The sequence below is a fragment of the Pogona vitticeps genome, chromosome 4, assembly GCF_051106095.1.
Source record: "Pogona vitticeps strain Pit_001003342236 chromosome 4, PviZW2.1, whole genome shotgun sequence".
In the NCBI taxonomy this organism is placed as follows: Eukaryota; Metazoa; Chordata; class Lepidosauria; order Squamata; family Agamidae; genus Pogona; species Pogona vitticeps.
In genome coordinates this window covers 177,182,059-177,203,133 of record NC_135786.1, presented here as the reverse complement: position 1 = coordinate 177,203,133, position 21,075 = coordinate 177,182,059, and the positions used below count along the sequence as shown (strand labels likewise).

General features: G+C 38.8%; 1 protein-coding gene across 4 annotated transcripts in view; it reads left to right on the top strand.

Moving 5' to 3' along the window:
- The window catches only part of CDH7 (cadherin 7), a 150,519-nt gene extending 143,692 nt beyond the window's left edge, over positions 1-6,827 (top strand). For all 4 annotated transcript variants that reach the window (XM_020791758.3, XM_072998766.2, XM_078391499.1 and 1 more), the window contains one exon: positions 3,818-6,827. In XM_020791758.3, coding sequence (XP_020647417.3) covers positions 3,818-4,311 — 494 coding nt within the window. In that variant the 3' untranslated portion in view covers positions 4,312-6,827. The remainder of the gene's footprint in view (positions 1-3,817) is intronic.
- The last annotated feature ends 14,248 nt before the right edge of the window (positions 6,828-21,075 follow it).

Here is a 21,075-nt window from a genome sequence, read left to right as displayed (position 1 = left end):
TTTTGTCATATTGAACTGGGCCCTGAAATAGAGTATGGAACTTTGTGCAGATCATGAAGGACTAGAATCATCACTGATCATATTGGCCAATCCTTCTTAGCAGTTTTCTTGCCTTTTTTTGGACCAGCTATAATTTCTGAACCATTTTCTAGGGTATTTCCAGTAACGAGTATCTGTTTCATATAAGTGCAAGCATTATAAATAAATAAATTAAAATAAGTGTATTTTGACAACACCCACCCACTCCTATTCTACTCTTACACTGGGCTCTTGTGGAGTACTCCACTGAGTTCAAAAAACTGCAGACCTTTTGATGGGGGGGGAGATCTTTGATAATATCTGCGTTAATCTAAGGCACACTTTGAAGTTTTTTCTACATATCTTCTACATTGCATGGTTTAATTAGAACTTATTTGCAGCAATGATAAATTTCTAGTTCTGAAAGTACAGAAATGTTTCATTTAAGAATAATGGAAAATTCCTGGTCATTCAGTCAGACAGTAGTTTTGTAACTGTGCCTTTTGAAAAGGGGGACTAAATGAGTTTGTTGTTGTTGTTGCTGCTGCTGTTGCTGTTAATGCATTGTTTTTTTAAAAAAGATTGTTATTTTAAAACTACTCTAAAATAACTTTCTCCAGACCCAGTTATTATTTCACTGAAATTCGTGCCCGGATACGCTGGCTTTGCAGGCAGTACCATCTCTAGTACTCAGCTGCTAAAATGGCATTTATTCATGTAGAGGTTAAAAATTATTGTTCAGGAGCAGTTGGAGTGATTAGAAATTAATATTCTCTTAAAGCCATTTAAATGCTAAAATGTTTAACCTTTCAAAGGACTTCATATTTTTCTTGGCTTCAAGCAACTGCGAGTTGTGCAAGGCATAACCACATAAAACATTCATTTTATCTTGATTTTTATTGTACCTCTAGGCAGGCAGATCTATGAAGTTTCATATATTTTGCACTTATTAGCAGGTATTTAACTCCCCAGATGAAGTCTGCAGAACATGTCATAGTGTGAAGACACATTTTCACTGAAGTAGGGAAGAGATTAACTGCTCAGCACATGGTTGTAGAACTACCCTAGTATCGTCAAAAGTCATTTTGAAGACCGAAAAGCGTAGCTTCAGCAATTTTAATTTTATTTTCAATTATATTATTATTATTCCAGCATTTATTTCATAATATTTAAGGGTTAGCCAAGATCCAGAAATACTTCTTATTTAAAGTCCTTTGCCCCATTCCTGGTCATTGTCATCCCATGAAATCGAACATGTTAATGAGGTTCATGGCCAAGCAATGTTAGGAAATACAATCTTTTCTGTCCACATGTTTTCTGCTACAGAAAGCAAGTGTTCCACACTGTAAAGTTCCATACAGTAATGTTCTATAACACCATAGCCATGCTTAGTACCATCTTCCTCAGGATAGGTAAGGGTATAAGTGGCATTAGAGTATCTCATTAAAGGTATTTGCTATAGTGAAGAGAGGGAAGGAGAGATGGGTGTGTGAAGCTGATCAAGCAGGTAAATAGCAGAGAAGGGTCTAGTACAGTATAGCATAACACTGAAGATACTAGGCTCTCACAAAAATCTTCTGATCCTTATAAAACACTTTAAGCCCTTACTATAAAGCAGTAAGGGTTGTCCAGCCGCATGAGTTAAGATTACCATAAAAGCAAAGCCAATGTCTTCCTAAGAGTGTTGCTGGTGGTACCGTCTTGAAGTCTACAGTGGAGGCTCACATGTCCAGAAAATATAAAGATACTACAGACATTCTGTCTTTCTTTCCAGATTCCTTTCTTTCCTTATATTCATGGTATCACCATATATTTTTACACATATTTTTCAGAGATCAGTTTTGAATTGGGCTTCAAAGATCAATATGTCAGGGTTTTTTAAAAAAAATTCTTGAGCATAACATTAAAAGTAATGTACAGATAACCATCCAATCAAATGAAGTATTCAGGAAAAGGTCATGACCGGCTTCCTGAAGTAATTAACAGGAGCCCTACATTTTATTTTTAAAAATTGCTAGAGTTAGTAGTAGCAGCAGCAGTAGCAACAATAATAACAATATACCATCATGTCAGTTCCCATTTATGGCAGTCCCTTCCAGGGCTTTCTCAGTACAGTGGTACCTTGCAAGACGATTACCCCGCAAAATGGTTTTTTTTGCTAGACATTGACTTTTTGCAATCGCTATAGCGATTCGCAAAACAGTTTTTCCTATGGGGGATTTTGCTGGACGATGATTTGGTCCGTGTTTCACAGACCGTTTTTTCGCAAGATGACGATTTTTACAGCTGATTGGCAGCTTCGCAAAATGGCTTCCTTATGGACGATTTTCACTGGACCACAACTATTTCCCCCCATTGGAATGCATTGAATAAATAAATAAATTAAAAGGGTTTCAGTGCATTCCAGTGGGGAAACACTTTTCGCTAGACGATGTTTTCACAAGACAGCAATTTCAGTGGAATGGATTAACATAGTCTAGCAAGGCACCACTGTATAACACACCCTTTTTCTGCATGGGATTTGATACTGTGTTGCTTGTCCAGGAACAAATGGACTAGCTCAAATATTATATCAATACTAATACAGTACTAATATTGTAATACTAATGTTAATAAAGCAACCATCACCATTATGAGAAAATGGCCATTCAATTTGTGTTGTGATTAAGGACAAGTAGTAGATACGCCACACACCAAAATTCTGTGAGGGAAGGACCCACTCTGTTCATGACCCTGCCAGTGTTTGTAGGGCCATTTGGACCCTCACATTCTGTTTAAGAGTAGACCATTGGTCTAGATGGACGGGGTATAAATCGAATAAATAAATAAAAATAAATAAATAAATAAATAAGGGATTATCATGACTTTCCTTCTATTGAGTTATACTGTTAGAGATGTTTTGTTAATGGAAATAAGTTAGGCATTTAATTTCTAAAATAAGCTGCATTAATATTTTTGAAAGGGGTGAGTCATCTTGAAAATTATGTTTTATGTGTATTTGAAACTGGTGTGTGACTTGGCCGAAATGTATGCTCGAAGTATGAACAGTACTGTACAAGTTAGGAATGAATGGAAGTGTAGAGTGCAGCGTAAATACTGAATGCTCTTTTTGCTAGTTGCATGAATATTAGTCTTGGCACTAAAACCTACAAGAAACCCTCTTTAAGTAGCAGAGATCTTAAAATTATTGCCTCCTAGTATCGTGGGCTGATCTAATAAATGCCAAACAGCCTTTGCTGTTCTGGCTAGAAGTAATTCACATGGTGCAGTACTTCATGCATTAAGGCAAAGTGCTACCAATTGAAGTAGTGCCTTTAATGGGCAAACCAAGACTTATGCTGGATATTATTAAACAGCTCTGAATTTTCTAATCAAGGATCAGATACTTCATCAGTCAGCTGATCCTTATATACTATAATAATTCAGTTACTTCCCACATCCTTAAAGTTAAATTACACATAATGTGCTTATGAATGTTCTTCTATCACTTAAGCATTTAAGAGGTCAGAAAAAGGTCTAGTTTTATTTCGTGGCTGTAAGGTTGTGGTATTTCTTACAAACTGGATTTTAAGTTTATGTATTGTAAGCCAGAAATGTAGATTAAATTATTTTAAAATTAAATCAGAATGCCTGTTGTAATAAGGTGTGTTTTTTAAAAAAATCTAAAAGTAATTTTGGAACATGTTAGCAAATTTAAAAAACAAAATATATTTGGTGAGTACTGCAGTGTTTTCTCTTGCATATTCAGTGCAGTTCTGCATTTTCCCTTTACTTAAAAGTGTTGTTGCTTTACTTGCAGTGCTCGTTTTGCTGATTGTCACAATGAGAAGACGGAAAAAAGAGCCTCTTGTTTTTGATGAAGAGAGAGATATCAGGGAAAACATTGTGCGATATGATGATGAAGGAGGTGGAGAGGAAGATACAGAGGCCTTTGATATGGCTGCCTTGAGGAATCTCAATATCATTCGAGATACAAAAACCAGGAGGGATGTGACTCCAGAGATCCAGTTCCTGAGCAGACCATCATTTAAAAGCATCCCAGATAATGTGATTTTTCGGGAATTTATTTGGGAAAGATTAAAAGAGGCTGACGTGGATCCCTGCGCTCCACCCTATGATTCCCTGCAGACATATGCATTTGAGGGGAATGGTTCAGTGGCTGAGTCACTTAGCTCCTTAGATTCTATCAGTTCAAACTCTGATCAGAATTATGATTACCTCAGTGACTGGGGTCCTCGTTTTAAACGGCTTGCAGACATGTATGGAACTGGACCAGAAAATTTGTATTCATAGCCTTTGAATCTTTTTATGACAGTGCACTAAAGGATAACAAAAGCGAAAAACTCAATATTGGGACTAAGAAAATCTGTAAATATTTCTCCATTTTTAACTTTTTGGGTTTGGGTTTTTTAATTTTTGTTTTTATTTTTGTTTTGCCTTGTTGAAGCATATCTCCATTAGAACTTTGTACTAGGACTGCACTGAACACAGAGGTTCTGAGCGACTAATGGCATTTTTAGTAATATTTAGGTGCTCAGACATGTGCAAATAGATGGCAACCTTTCCATACCCACAGAGGCAACTGACCTCTTAAGAGTAAGTAGTGCACTGTGACTTCAATGAGCCAATGATACCCTGTAGATGCCTTCACAGTACTGCTGGGTCTAGACTGCAGAATCTCTGCCTGGTAGAGAGAAAGACAACATTCACCATTTACAATACTATTGCAGTATATTGCTGGAAATCCTGTTGCATAATACAGTAGATTCACTGAATCAGTGGAGATTTGGTGAGTGAATTCCTCCATAAATTCCAGTGGGCCTATAGCAATTATGACTTGCTACCCTAAGTCACAATTGAGTAGGCCCATTCAAATGAAGAGATTTACAAAGAAGTAAGATCAATACAACCTACTACTCTAAGCAACAGGATTTCGGTCATACTATATTACCAATGCAAAGTTAAGTATTCTATTTGCAGTGCTGCATGCAATTTACTGGCTCAAAATATATCCAACACAATGGACTTTTAAGATATTGGTTTTGCAAGCTAATTCATCCAAGCACCTTTGTAAATATCCAGGTAAATCTGAAAAGAGATTGCAATTCAAATCTGCAACATATGCTATATTGCCTTATCAAAATTCTTCAGAAGGTACGTTAGTTGGAAAGCTGGAACATGATTCTTGCAGTTTTGTGATGCCTATGTAGGTATGGGGGGAAGTTGCTGTCTATTTATTGGGTTTTTTTAATATTATTATCTCTTCTGATTAGTACAGGAGAAGTTATACTTTCTCATTTTTTAAAATAAAATGCTGACATGTAGAAGTATGGTTATTTTGGAGTTCCAGTTTCCATCACATTCAGGTTTATTATATTGCATCATGGTATTAGATGCTTGAAAACATGCTGTTTTTTCCTCCAGTCTCAGCTACATGAAGGAAATGAAGCATGGAAATAGAGAAATTACAGTGAAGCAATTGAACCCGTCGTTCATCTCTCTGAGAGGAACACAGCTACAAGGACACACCACTGTCATTGTTCTTCTGAGCCATTACAATGTCTGGGGTTTTTGAATAACATGTTTGTACTTTGCATTTTCAAAGGGAGACAACAGAGGCAGCTAGGGGTGTCTGTAATGGAAGTTGTAGTTTTCAAGGTCATTCATTCTGTGTGCTCCAGTGATTTAAATAAACCTACTCCTTCCATCAAGTTCCCTACCTCTTGCTGCTGTGGAATCACAGGAAAGGACTCTTTTACATTTCTTTCATATGTTAAGCAGTATGATGCGATTAGCACCAGAGTCCGTCTTCAGATCCCAACGCACATAAGTATTTTCCCCCAGGGAGCTAACTTCATAACACATCATCTTTGTGCTGGTTCAGGTGTGCCAAACGTGAAGGATGATTGCAGTCAGTTAAAATAATGTTGGAGTTTTTGAAGTAATATTTCTTAGAATATGACAAGTTTTTATGATTCAGGCAATATTTATATTTTAGCTGTCCTGATTTATTACTAGCAAATAAGACATGGATTCAAGTAGAATAGTGCTTTATTTTAATAGTCTTTTCCTATTTTCTTCTTTCTCCCTCCATCTCTCTAAATATTACTCATTGTGTTCCTGAAAAAGGACCAATCCTGATAATATTTACCAATATCCTTAGTCTTCAAGACTTTGCAGCAGCTACATATATGAAAATAGCACTAGAATCAAAGTGTTTATAGGACTAGGATGAAAGTCTTGAGGAAGTAGGGATTCCATAGAACAGAAGTTCTTAGAGTCTGTTGTGAGCCACCCTGTGGCAAGAAGCAAATGGTTTAAGCCTACCCAAATTTTGTAGCTGATCCAGAATTCACTAGATGAGTCTATTATTGTCCCAGGTAGAAAGTTCAACAGACAGCCATATCAGAGAAGGGCCACTGGAATGGCTTGTGCACTCATGAAGGAGTGAATGTTCTTTTAACAGCTGAGGAGTGATCAGCTAACACAGCCTTCCTGTTACGTAGCTGCAGTTCTTTATAGGTTCATACTCTGCATAGTGAACAAAATGGTGTAAGAGAGTAAATTATGCCTTCTGTAGCAATGTTGATAAGTATATGGAGGCCCACCAAGCGGCTTTAGAATCCAGGATATAGGATTCCTTTTGGATAAGAACTTTTGTGGGGTGGAAATCCTGAATATATATGCAGTGCAATGGAAGGAGAAATTACCTTAAGCTCTGTAATTCTTGCAGCTCAGCATTATTAATGAACTAATGAAAGTGGCCTTCAGTTTCATCAAATAAATAAAATTTGATCATGCACAACACAGCTCCTTACCTTGGGTAACTTTTTTGTAGACAATCATTATTTCATGATCCAGTAGACTTTGCTTCTAGTTGTATTAATATAATATATGACTGATTTTGTAATGGAACTCAAAAGCTATTGTCCTTGACTTTCAGTCACATATGTAGGATTTCCAATAAAAAGTGGAAAAAGAGGGGAAAAAAACAAGTGTATGAAACTCAATCTCAATTGAGCTGCAGGAGTTATGTAGGTATCACACAAATAGGATTCAGAGAAACCCATTATGGAAGGAGTTCCTTATTTTCAGCAAAATACTACCATGCCAAGTAAGGAACCAAACCAACCTGGAATTTTCATACACAAGGAAACCTGCTTGTGTTTTCAAATAGTAGTCTCTCATGTCATGTGGTAAAATATTTCTGAAACTCGGGGGACTTTGTCTGAATTCTAATACAACATCATCCAGGAAAGGGGTGAAAAAGACCTAAATTGCACTGAGCACATTCTAGTCCTTTGAGAGATTTAGCTGCAATCTTAAGTACATTTATTAGGAATAATCACCATCAATTTACTACTGAATAGGGTATATTTCTAGATAAACATACAAGGGGTCGCACTGCTCACGTATCTCACTGGATCCTGGTCACTATATTTCACTTAGGTGTAATCAAACATCATTCAAAGCAGACAGAATTGTAATGTGCATGTTTGTCTCATTTCCTCTTTACATATGCATAAAAAGTACTGTAACTGAGAACATCTTGTGTTTCTGTTACCTATTCTATGGTATTTCAGCCATAAAAAATGTGTAGGTTGCCAGTTTTACAATAAACCTCAGCCATCACTAATATAGATAGTCTGAAACAACACAGTTCTAGTCTTTTCCTCCAGTCTATAAATTTACGTGCATTCCTATTGTGCACACAAATCTCTTATTGATCTTGGATATGTTTCTTTTTTTAAAAAAAAAATACAATTCCCAGAATCCCCCAACCAACATGAGATTTGTAGTCAAGATTAATTTTTCTCCCAAGCTGAGATCTCCCATATTAACAGGGACAGTCAGGCTGAACAATGCTTGGTGGTTAGTCCTCCCCACTAAAATGCATTTTTGCAGATCTGGAAGAGTTCACATAACCTTAAGCAATTATTGAACCATAATAATGCCTTACTGTTTGTTTTTAAAATTATTCCAGTTATCTGATGACAACCAATCTTAGAGTTAAACCTTCCCAGAATATGTGAGAATGGCCTTTGCAGAGTTTCTGTTCTGTTAGGGTTTTGAATACAGAAAACGAGAAGCATAAATTAATTCCAAGAATACTTTGCATTGGCATAAATTGTTTTGGTAGAAGAGAGTCAGGCCCTGGACACATGAGGGAAATGTTGCGTAGTTATCCACCAGTTATGTCAGTATTTTTTTTTCCTGATCACACAATGCAGAGGCAAAACTCAGACATTTTCCCGGCTAGCAGTGTAACTGCAGAACATTTTCCCATCGCCAGAAGGGTTGTGTTGTTTTGTATCTTCGTTGTACCAGTGCATTCCTTGCCAGGATTGCCTGTGTGCACAACATGCCCTGCTTCTTTTCATAATCAAAGCCAAGAAAGTGGTGGCCATTACTGCAGTGCGCACTTTTAAAAAAAAAAATTAAAATTGTACCTGCTATATCAATAAATTGGTAAAAGTATTTCACCGGGGGGGGGGGCTGCCATCATTACATTACTGCCAAGCAATAAATTTTTTTCCTGTGGAAAGATACATTGAAATATTGATATGCCAATGTCACTGGCGGTAAAGTGATCGCCAGTATTACTGTGTGAATATTCCAAGATCATTATGTGTAATGTATTTCTGCAGGAGCAGCCAGTGCAACAGAGGGACTCTTTCCTAAACAGAAGCCTCTTTCTGATCAATGTTCCCCCTAATTTCCACCCCCATGTGCAAGTTCCCACATGGGGTTCCATTGCGTCAGGAATGAAAGGGGCTAGAATTGATAGCTGTGGGTGCACGGGGAAGGAAGGGAGCTGTGTGGAGATGGCACTGTGTCAAGTGCTCACAGAGTCATGCACCTTAGAGGGAGACTTGATTCTGATGTATTGATAAGTTTATAATATACTTATCAATAAATATTACCAAAGTAGGTCCTAGGATATAAACCATGTGACCACAATTCAGTACAATAGAGGTCTGGAAAGTATTAGAAGAACTAGAAGACATTTCCCTTCTGTGACCAGGATCTCAATTTAAAAACACAGACGTCATTTTTATTTTCGGTCAACAGTTACTGGTTCAATTACAGATGTCTCATTTTATAAGTTGTTGCACATCTCAGTAAGAGTCCATGTATCTAGGCCAATTTCTACTGCAGTCTGAAAATTGAGTCCACCAGTCAGTTAATAAAAAGACTGTGGCAGCAGCTGCAGAACTATTAAGTTACGCCACTTTTGATGCATATGGAAATGCTTAATACAGGCGTACCTTGGTTTACGAATTTAATGCGTTCTCCAGGACATTTTGTATTGTGAAAAATTCATAAACCGAAACACGGTTTCCCATAAGAACACATGCACGGAAGCAGCGCTATAAATCTCCCAGGCGCAAGGCATCCTGAGGAAACTTGCTTCATATTGCAAAATATATCGTAAACTGAGTCATTATTTTCAATGGATTTTCTTTTGTAAACTGAAAATGACATTAACCGAAGCATTCGTAAACCAAGGTACACCTCTACATGTACATATGTACACACACATAGAGAGGGAGATAATATTGTAGCTTTGAATCTGTGTTTTCAATATGTGGAATTAATTAGTCTAAGGTTTTAGTCCTATCTGGGGACGTGGTGGCGCTGCGGGCTAAATCGCAGAAGCCTGTGCTGCAGGGTCAGAAGACCAAGCAGTCGTAAGATTGAATCCATGCGACGGAGTGAGTGCCCGTCGCTTGTCCCAGCTCCCGCCAACCTAGCGGTTTGAAAGCATGCAAATGCAAGTAGATAAATAGGGACCACCTTGGTGGGAAGGTAACAGCGTTCCGTGTCTAAGTCGCACTGGCCATGTGACCATGGAAGATTGTCTTCGGACAAACGCTGGCTCTATGGCTTGGAAATGGGGATGACCACCGCCCCCTCGAGTCGAACACGACTGGACAAAAAAAATTGTCAAGGGGAAGCTTTACCTTTACCTTTAGTCCTATACCTATGCTTAATGTTAATACCTCAGAAGAAAACTGCATTCACGTGCCAATTTTTTGTCTGTAATATGTAGTAACACTAACTCCAAAATCCAGTGGTCTTTTATTTTATTTTGTTCCCTAACTTTCCTACTCCATATTGCTTATAGCCAGAAGCTCAGAACAATATACTATGGTGATGATATATTGTTGGAGTTAATGGAACTAACCAATAGCTGCTAACAGTTCCCTCTTTTCCTGCTAACAGAACCCCTTATCTCAAGTGCTGTTCCCTTTGCCACACCTGTAACTGATCTCTCATGGTTACTTAGTCTTCAAACGTGTTGATTATCTAGAGGGGGCTAAAATGGAGAGAGGGGACCATCTGCTCCCACTTCTGGTAGATTCCATCATTCTAGGAGTAGAAGTCCACACTGGATTCTATTCCATTTCTCTGTGGTTATCAACCTTTTCTTATAGCAATAGTCAGAGATGAACAGTATGACATGGCTTCTATTTTCAATCGCATCCCCGAGATTCGTAGGGGCAGAGAAAGCAGCATTAAACTAAGAGAAACCCTTGGTCCACCAATCCCAGGATTGTTGGCATTGACTGCCAGCAGCATTCCAGCAGTATCAGGAGACCTATGAGATAGAATCTGGGATCTTCCATAGGCAGTGCACATGCTCAGCCACTGAGCAGTTCACTTATGACAACATAGTAGCTGTTTGAGCATTCCTGGGGCAAACCACTGTTTTTGTCATCTTCTGTCTTTAATTGGGGACTTCTGCAGCTCCCCTTAGATGTGCTGGTGTCCTTCTTCTGCTACTAATAATCTAAATAGCCAGCAAAACCAGACCTAAGAATCTTCTAAGGTTCATTACCTGTAACATGGTGTCTTCATTATCCTTTATAATATATACTTTGTCTGGGTGCATAACAAGGGGAGGAAATATGTACAAGAAGGAAGGTCAAGCTCCAAATTTTCCACACGCACTGACATTTATTACATCCCTGCTCTGCCTCAGCACGCCCTGATATAATTATAGTGGAGCCTCTCACTGAGACTAACTACTCGTCAATTGGGACTAAGTGTGATATCAAACTAGACACTGAAGACACCATTAGACCACTCAAGTCTGACCAAAATGGTCAGTCTGAGTTTTACTGCCTTTGTATTTCCTAAATGACTGAAGTATTTTAGAAAGAAAGAAGTCAGTCTCTGAAACAGTACAATATAATGGTGGTGTGGTATAGAGAGAGGGAAAAAATGCTTGTTAAACGATCACAGAAAATGCAGCCAGGGAGAAGGATGTGAAACATCTATTAGAGTCATTAAGGAGGAGAGAAAGCGAGATGGGTGAATCAAATTTAAATGTTCCATCCGTCCCTTAATTGCTTTCCGTATCCTTCCTTACACAGGTGAGCGTTCATTGCACTGCTACCAAATAGGTGCCCTGCATGTTTTGTACTCTTGTTTGGCAGGGGTGTTTCAGTGGCAATATGAGAATTGAACCACTTTCAGTTTGATGCTGCGCATCACCTTGTCTTTTGAGTCAATGTCCTTGGATTTCTCAGGTTACTTTGAAAAATAGACATTGTATGGGGGGTGGAAATTAGTGGCATCGGTTTTTAACTGTTTCATAGCATGTGTTGAAAATAAGAGTGGGGGGAGATACTGGGGTTCTTTAAGGAGATGATCAGTACTGGCCTTTAAGCTTCCTTGGAAAATAGCTTGCCACCTTGTCTGATATTCCTCAATAATGAAGACATATTGGCCATTTTTATGGTATCTTCTCTGTTCACACAAGTGAACAGTGATTCTCTAGGACTAAACACTGCTCTGCGGGAGCAAAGTGTGCACCTAAGGTCTCCCCCCAAAGCGCATTTGACCTCCCAGATTAAAAGCAGTTTTCTGTTAAAGAAGTTGGGTATGAATAGCATAGTGTAGCATAACAAACAACATACAAGAATGCAACTTAATAAGGAAATAATCAGAATTCTCATCCTCTTACAAAGCAGCAGCTATCAATTATTCTTGTTGCAATATTTGGAGAACATAGCCCTGCTAGTTTGTCTTTCACTGACACATGAGGAATGTCTTAGCCACCTCCCTTCCATCATCCTTTACACACAGAATGTAATAGGTTTGAAGAGGAGAGACACCATTACATGGAAAATCAGGTCTCAGCTCATATAGAGAGTCTCTGAGGATAGCGGTAATTCTACAGTTGATGCTCACATGTTTGGGGCAAAGGAAATGGAAACAGTAGATGTGCCTAGTGAATTCCCATATGTTCAATAAACACACTTCAGTAATAACTGAGAAGGGCTTAATTTAATGTGACTTGCTAAGAGAAGGGGACAAAAAGCAATTTAAAAGTTTACCCCTTTGATTCAACTTCAGGCGCTGTGTGTTATACATTATGGTTAATCCCTGCTCTTCCATATTAATGTGAAATGGTCACATGGCAATTTAAAGCAATGAAACAAAAATGATTAAATCTCCATGTTTGTCAAACATACTTGGCACTTAGTATTTGACTGTTGTGAATAATTGAGTAAACACCTCTGGATGAGAAAGGCAAAGAGTTGCTATAGCCCAAACCTGTAGTAGTGTCTGTGTCACTTGGCCCATGAGGCATTATAGGCTTAATTAGCATGCACTGCTGCCAACCCCTTCCCCTTTGCCCAATCTTTCTTTAGGACAATTTTATAGATTTGTTCAGGCGATTAATAGTTTGAGGAGGATTGGTTACTGCAAGGTGCCACCATGCTTTGAAACTCTTAGGGTGAGCTGAACAGATTCAAGGTCAGAAACAGGGCCTAAGAGAATTGCTTTCTCTAGCTGATTACCTGAGCTGCATTGCAAAGGCATTTTGAACTGGTGGTTGCAGTAGGAATGTGTGTTATCCTGGGGGTGGAGAGAATCAGCCTCTCTGCACTTCCTTTTCTTGCACTATAATGATGGAGTGGAAGCCTTGGGGAAGTAAATGTAAACAAAGCCCAGAGTGAATCAGAACAAAATAATAAAAAGAGTTTATTTAGACCAAAATCCTACACCAGATAATACTTACCTGAGAGTTAAATCTATTGAATTGAATAACATTTGCCCTATATGTTAAGATGCATAGGACTGCACTGTTTTTGCCTCATGAATCAGTAAGGCGGTTCAACAACAGAATCAAATATAACTGCTGGATAGCTCGGGGGCTTAGACATCTGGCTGCAGAACCAGAGGTTGGGAGTTCAATTCCTCACTGAGCCTCCTTGACAGGGACTGGACTTAATGGTCGATAGGGTTCCTTCCAGCTCTGCAGTTTTAAGATGGTTAGAAGGTTATAATAGGGAGGTTCAAATAGTTGAACAATCAGCTGGTTGGTTCTGTGCCTCTCAGAACATCTATTTTTCCATAGGACTTAGCCCAACAAACTTCTGTTAGGTGAAACCTGGTTTTAGCAGAAACCAGTGGAAGAGGGGGAGTACTTTGCTTTCTCATGGCAGCTCTCTCCCAACCCCCAAACTAGCCCTAGAATATTGGGAAAGCCTCTGCACCTGTTTTTGGAGAGTTGAGGAAAGATTGAATTAAACCATGTTGTAATGTAGAATTCAGCCCTTTTGTATTGTCTGGAGAATATTTTATTCCAGAATCTTGCTTCTTCCATGTAAATTCATTATATGTGTGCATTTCAGATAAAATTCCTGAAATGAACTCAGAAAACATGCAAATGCAAATATGTATTTATTTATTTACTTATTGCATCTAGTTAACTATTCAGGGCAAATGGCTGCTCCATCGGCGAGCGCACTTCGCAGCATGGAGCCTCTTTGCCTCCCCCCCTCCCCCAGGATAGTGCAAGACAGATGGTCTCACAAACACGATCCTGGCAGGGAGGGGAAGTGAGTGCCTATTTAACAGGCTCTCCTTCCCCCATTCAGCCTCTTTCGAGGCATGCAACCCATCACCCACCCAGTAGTCAGTGTGAGTTACACTGGTTGCCTTTTGGGGCTGGATAGGAATTTTTGACCTGTTGCTTGATTGGCTGTAAGTGGCAGGAATTTTTTGCCTATCCCACACTGGCTGAAAAGTGAGGCCATTTAAGGATCGTTGCTAGGTTGGTCATAGTGGCGAATAGTGCAGAATTAAGTTGGGTTGGTGAGTCCCATTGAGAACACAAGTAAGGTTATAGCACATTGAAACTCCCAGTGCTGCAGATCATGAGATTACAGTGTGTATGTGGGGGGGGGGAGAGGATGCCCTGGGGCCATGCCCGGACTGAGGGCCACCAATGGAATCAGAGGCTTGAGGCCTGGGAGTGGTTAGAGCAACGCCGGCTGGAGTTGTGCTCTCTATAGGACCGCGCAGCTTTGGAGCATGGAACTTGCCCATTGTCTTGAGAAGGGGGTCTCGTGAGACTCAGTTGTACTCATTCTGTACTATGGCAGGCCCCTCGCTGTTGTGGGATCTTAAAACATTGTATCGGTCAATAAAGCGTGGCCCTAGTTTACCCCATTACTTTGTGTCTCACATCATTATTCTGGGATGGGAGGGCAAAGAATTACTTACATCCTCAGAATCTGGAAGTGACAAGCTAGAAATAATTAGTTCCATTTGATTCCTCTTCTCTTATAATGAAGGAACAACTCCATCACAACAAAATTGTGATGCAATACATTCTAACTAGAATGTTAACGTTTCTTTTATAGCTACAGAGTGTGGCTTCATGAACTGGTGGAAGAATATCTGATGGCCCAAGGGTCCGTTCATCATGTGCCCTCTGCCGCTGACTTATGCTCTGATTCAGACATTGATATGATGACAAGATGTCCCGGAAGATGGGGTGTTTTCTATCTCAGACCAACAGCTTGTTGGATTATGATTTTTTTAAAGGTAATTTAAAATTGCAATTCGAGTTATTTTTTAAGAAGCAGGAAAATAAAGAGACACTTTTATACTGATAATTACTTGAGGAGCAATGGAATAGAATTGCAACTAATTCTTTTTAAAAATTTGGGCCGATGGTTGCAATGTCAGAAGTTGAAAGAGGTCAATTCCTCCCTGTGCTTCCTTGACACAGGCTGGACTCAATAATCCATAGGGTCCCTTCCAATTCTGCAGTTCAAAGGTTGTAAATTGCCACTTTTTCATTACTTCCCATGGCATACTTTAGCACCCCTGAAACTGTGCTGTATTGACCACCATGATAAAAATTAAATTGCTCTTTGTGACGACTAAGCTTTATCAAGCCGTGAGCATTTCATGTTCAGCACTAATCTGCAGCAGTTCATAAGAGCAGAAGTGGCAGAGGGATCTGACTGATTAGCAAATCCAATCAGAGAGGAAGTGGCTATCTGATTGCTCCATTGAATAGCTTGGATGATTCTGAGTTTATGAAGAGGTAACTTTTTTTTCTGCTCCACATTGTAGGTGAAGAATAAATCTAGCCATACAATTGAGTAATCAGGTGAATGTTTTGCAATAATGCACACAGAACAAGCTGCATGATTGAAGCATATAGTCCATCTATCTTGGAAGTCCATCTCTACCAGTAATATTGTAGCCTCATGAAGGTGATTCAGACAATTTGCCCAAGACCACTGTTAATTGTGGGTAGAGGGCAAAGACTACAGGATCACATATTTTTGCTTTCTGTTTTCTACAGCTACACAGCTATTCTCATTGTGTGATTCATGTTATCATGTGCACATTCCAAGAGTAATTATTTTGCAATTTAACTTTATTTTGCAAACTTCCCAATCTGCAGAGCAGAAGTGAGACATGTAGGTCCATCTAAGGACCTTTTTTTTTTTTCCTCCAGGGCCTAAGTGTACCGAAAATGTAAACACACAAAATGAAAGCATAATATGTTGAGATTCCAGCTTCCAGTTTTGGAACACCTGGTGATAAATGATGGAGGGAGAAGCTATGGCCCATTTAAAAAATGGAACCTCCATTTTATAGATGTTTTCAAGAGCTGCAAAGTGCCTATTTCAGCTTGGAAGAAAAGGTAGTTGGGGAATTTTGTTTCTACTTGGGGGAAGAAGAAAAAACAGCCTGAGGGGTGCACGTGCACTCTTATGCTAGACAAAGCTTCTCTTCTCCACCACAGGACAGATAATACTGCCTTATCATATCATCATATCAGCATATAAACACATTCTCTCTCTCTCTCTCTCTCTCTCTCTCTCTCTCATTTGATAGCCGTTCATAGTGTTGTATAAAATCGTTGCCTTCTCTTTTACTATCTTCCATTTATTACGAGAGTTTATTATGAGTCTAAACAGAATTCTCAAAGCATCTGAATTACAATTCAAAATCAGTCTGTAAGTTTAAAAAGATACAAAATTTTAACTCTTCACACATAACGTATTCATTTCCCTCCTTTTCTTTTGTATATAGCTGTTCCTCATGCATGTAGCATAGACAACACTTGTGTAATCACTCGGATTCTATTCCTATCTTTTGCTGAGAGCTTTCTCAAGCCTTGAAAGGTCCCTGCTACCATCAGTGAAGGAAAGGAAGACCATACTACAGGGTTGGTCAACCACTGGGGGTCAAAGCAATATGGCTGTTTTACAAACACATTTAGGCTCACCACCTGCCTGCCTAGCTTTTTCCTTCTTTCTTTGTCTGCATTTTCTTGACCATGATGCCGCCATTGTTCTTTTGAGGTTCTGCTTTGAATCCAAATTATATTTCTGATGAGAGTTGACTCAAATAGTATTTTCAAAGTTGTTGAATCACCAGATCAGACATTGATCCAATGGGTCTACTTTAGTTAGAAGTAGCAATTTGATTCTAGTCTGTGTGGGTTGTTTCACTGATTATGACCCCCCTCCCCCAATTCAATGAGGAGAACAACTGTGTCATAATTTTGTAGTAGAAAGACAACAGCAAAGAAGCAGAGGGAGAATAAATTCATCTAAATATTATAGTGACAAGATATCTCATAAAATAAATTCAAAAAACAACTAATTCAAAAATATGACTTTCAAAAGCACCAAGTGAAAGGATAGTTTCATGCTAAAGATGAAGTAGATTTTGGAGAGCCATTAAATGGAATAGATTGAGCACCAAACCTGAACACAAGAAAATCAAGTTCAAATCCTTGCTCATCATGAAGCTCAGTGAATGGCCATGAGCACTACCTCTCTTGAGCACAACAAGGCCTGTTGTGATAATAGTTAGATAAACACATATATTAGCCTACACTGAGCACTTTGAAAAGAGGCAACAAAATACCAATATTAATAGTAACACACTTTGCTGTATGATGCATTTGCTGGTGAATTAATGCATGTTATGATTTTTGGGTGTGTATTAAAGTCAATACACCTTGTCTAAAATAAACCTTGAATAAACATTTAGAGCATTCTCTTCCTGAGATCTGGGACACTCTAATGTCCACTGCAGACAATATTCTGCAACAAAGAACATGGAATGGGGACAAGCAGAATTGTTTATATTGTCCCTAATCATTCTTCACTAAATCAAGAATGTGAAGTCTGCTGGGCTTTTAATTAATCAGAAACATTATAAGAATCCTCCCTTCAAGTTGGAGCCACAGGAACACAGGATACAGGATCACATGGGCAATTCTAAACATTGTTCATTCAACACTCAAAGAATTTCCCCTTCAGACCTTAAAACTTTATGCGTGACAACTGGAGAATTAACTTTGGGTATATAGCTCCACATACCTCTGCCCCCTAAGACTCATGGCTTAGCCAGGCACTTTGCAAACAGCAAGCATCCTTGTCAAAGCAAGTTAAGCTTATAAAATAATGTGAAATACAGAGTTAATCAAAAGCCAGACCAATATAGGGAAGACAGCAGAAGAATAACCAGGTCAATGCCCAATGAGTCAAGAGTCCAGACAGTCACTTATAAAGGGACTGAGCATTAAACAAAGCAGTAGACAAGGTGAATCAAAGCAGAAAGGATTCAAAATAGAGAAATATAAAACCAGTTACAACAGCAGATATTTTTGCTGCTTCAAAGCAGCTTAAACTGTGAATCCTCTTTATAACACTTGACCCAGGCCCTTTCCTGCTTCAGCTGCATGCACTCCCATGTTGGAGATCTTTCCAGGTGGAGTCTGCTTACTCCTTATTTCTGCTGTAACACCTGGTACAATTGAGACAGAGGATCATGCTTTCCTCCTCTTCCTTCTCTCTTTGAGCATCTATCTCTTTTCTACCTGACCTGGATTCTTCTGGTCCTCTCATCTGAAGAGTACCCAGCCAGGTAAGCCATGACACAAAGCTTGGCAAGTTACATCTAAGAAAAATGGCTACCATGGCATGATGTAGTTGTCCATAACTGTATGGTAGCTAGATGACACTCTAAGTCCCAAAGCATCATCCTATGCTCAACAGTCCCTCTAATTTTCAGCCTCTCTGGGTGGGGCTCCACTCCCAGCATGGGGTTCCATCATTACCAGAACCAAAGGGGCTGAAAATGATCACTATAGGTGCACGGAGGAGAAGGAGTCCTGTGTGTATTTTAGAGGGAACTTTGCTGCCATTCCTCCATGATGAAGGGCTTCAGCACAACACTGTAGTCATATTCCTTTATGTTTCAGATTCAGGTCTTTCCGTGCATTGTTTGAACATATCTCTCAAACAAATTTTTAGTGTTGGTTGAAAATGTAAAAGGACTGTAAATGCTTTTCACACTTGATTAAATATTTGGAAGGATGCTTGTTTTCTGTTCTTCTCTCTTTCGGAAAGTTCAAGGCAATCTGAAATTGTAGTGGTGTACATTTGATATGCCCACACTTTCATGAATTCAGTTAGAATGTCAATGGCTGGCCAATAATAAAGATTTGAGAGAACCTGTACAAAATAGGACACTTGATAAGACAGTCTATTAATTTTGTCTTCCAAAAGCATTATTCTCACCCATCACTTTAGTGGTGAGAGAGCCATCTACTGACTGAAGTACACCAGTATTTTGCATCTTCCTGATAATCACCCAATATTTACTTGGCTTCTTTCTCTGTATTGAAACTGTCAGCAGAAACCTGTTAGTGGAGTCAATTACCTTGAGGCTGCAGAGGAGAGCATGCAATTTTAGACATTCTAATTCTGTCCCAGACAGCACAGTTTACAATAGCATGACCTAGAGAAATGTGCACTTAGATTCCACTAATTTCAATGGGATTTGAAAAAAAAAATCTAAAATGGTACGTAGCTGCTTTAATACCAAGGTTCATTGAGCCCAATACTGGCAGCACATCCACTGTCAAGCAGGATTCCTTCCTGGCCTCATATGCAGATGCCTAGTGGTCTCCCAGCCAGTTCCAGTTCTGCTTAGTTTTTTTTTAAATCAGAAAAGATTGGTTATGTTCTAGATGATGTAGTAAGACTACCTTTATCCTGCTTACACCATGCAGCAGGGCTTTCATGCTGCAGTGACTCTGGCTGGACTAACGTTTTTTTCCCCCACCCCAAACACTCGCATTTTCATAGACCTCCTTCTCATCATCAAAAGGGGAAAGATATCTGGCAGTTTTGTGGGTAAGGAAATGGTAAGGATTTGGGGGGGTGCATCTTACCATAAAATACAAGGAAGGCAAATAATTCCCCCACCACCACCTTCATTTTCACAAGAAGAAAACAAGATATCACTATAAATAGGGTGGTGGTTGTGCCTGGAAAACTCTTAAGAAGGGTCACCATAAATCAGAATCAACATGATGGCAGAATAGCCTTCTAATCTAGCAACTTAAAAAAAAGAATATGCCTAAAATTGCATTTTTCTCCCATACCCATGTGTATGGGAGAAACTGGCAGGCTCATTCACAACAGCCCGTGGCTAACAAAAAAACTAAAACTGACTTTCAGAATATGCATTTTTCATTGCTATGTATTCCCAGTTCTGCTGTATGGCATGGAATCATGAACTTCAGTATAAAAGAGACAGAAATATTTTAAATATAGTTGTAGAGGGAATAGCAGTGTTAGTCTCTGCAAGCATTATAGGTGAAAACAAAATAAAAAGTAGTCAAAGGCAAAAACATGGTGGCACATTAAATACTAACTTTGACATTTTTTTAATGTGAGCTTTCACAGACATGTCTGATGATGTGGACTTGCCCATGAAAAGCTCACACTAAAAAAAAATTAAAATGTAGATTTTTGGCAGTATTTTGAAAACTGTGGCAGCTTTAATTTTCATCATGGGATCCATTGTAACAGATGTAAATCGTCCACTTAGAGAGGGGTATCATGCAGGAAACTTCCGAAAGGACTAGAGGGATTGTGTAAATGGAAGAAACAATCCCAATTATTTGGACAAGACATCAAATAGGACTGATAATATAATCCGAAACCAATGATGCTCCCAAGGTCATGGAGGATGTTTTTCACTGAATATCCTACAGTTTTTATTTTATTGACCTAAAAGGATCACTCTGATTTATGGCATTTAAAATAATAGTGCCAATTAAGCATTACAAAGGATCTCAGAAGCACCAGCGACAGAAGCATTTGCGTCTGCCAGACAATACTGTGAATAATGTGCAAGGTTGACTGGAGGTTAAACTGCGAGCTTGTAGTCCTTACCAGCAAACTTTTAGATGACTTGTTTACAGCTAAGTACACTCGCTGGTGGGCTGTTAACTTAGCAGCATGAAATTGACAACAGTTTAGGAATGAGCAAAACTGAACACTGAAAAATGAAAATGGCAGTTTGCAAGGCAGCATAAATCAAACCTGTTTTAAGATTTAAATTCAAAGGATAACGTGCAAAACAAATTAGAGGCCACTTATATGAAGAAAATCAGTTTGTCATCCTTCCATTTTTAAAATCTTGGCTGTTTCTCTCTTTGCCATCTTGAATGAAAACAGTCATACGATGATACAGATTTTTTTTTAAAAAAAGTTTTTTTGCTTGCTCTTCCTTATTTCTGTTTATATCCCGTGCTAATGAAAACATTTATTTTACAAATAATCACATTTTTATTTAATGTCATTACCATATATTTCTGTATATAAGACAACCCGATATATTAGACAACCCCCCACTTTTCCAACCCCAAATAAGAAAAATGGGGGTTGTCCACTTTGTTCCTACTTTGGGTAAAGCGGCCAT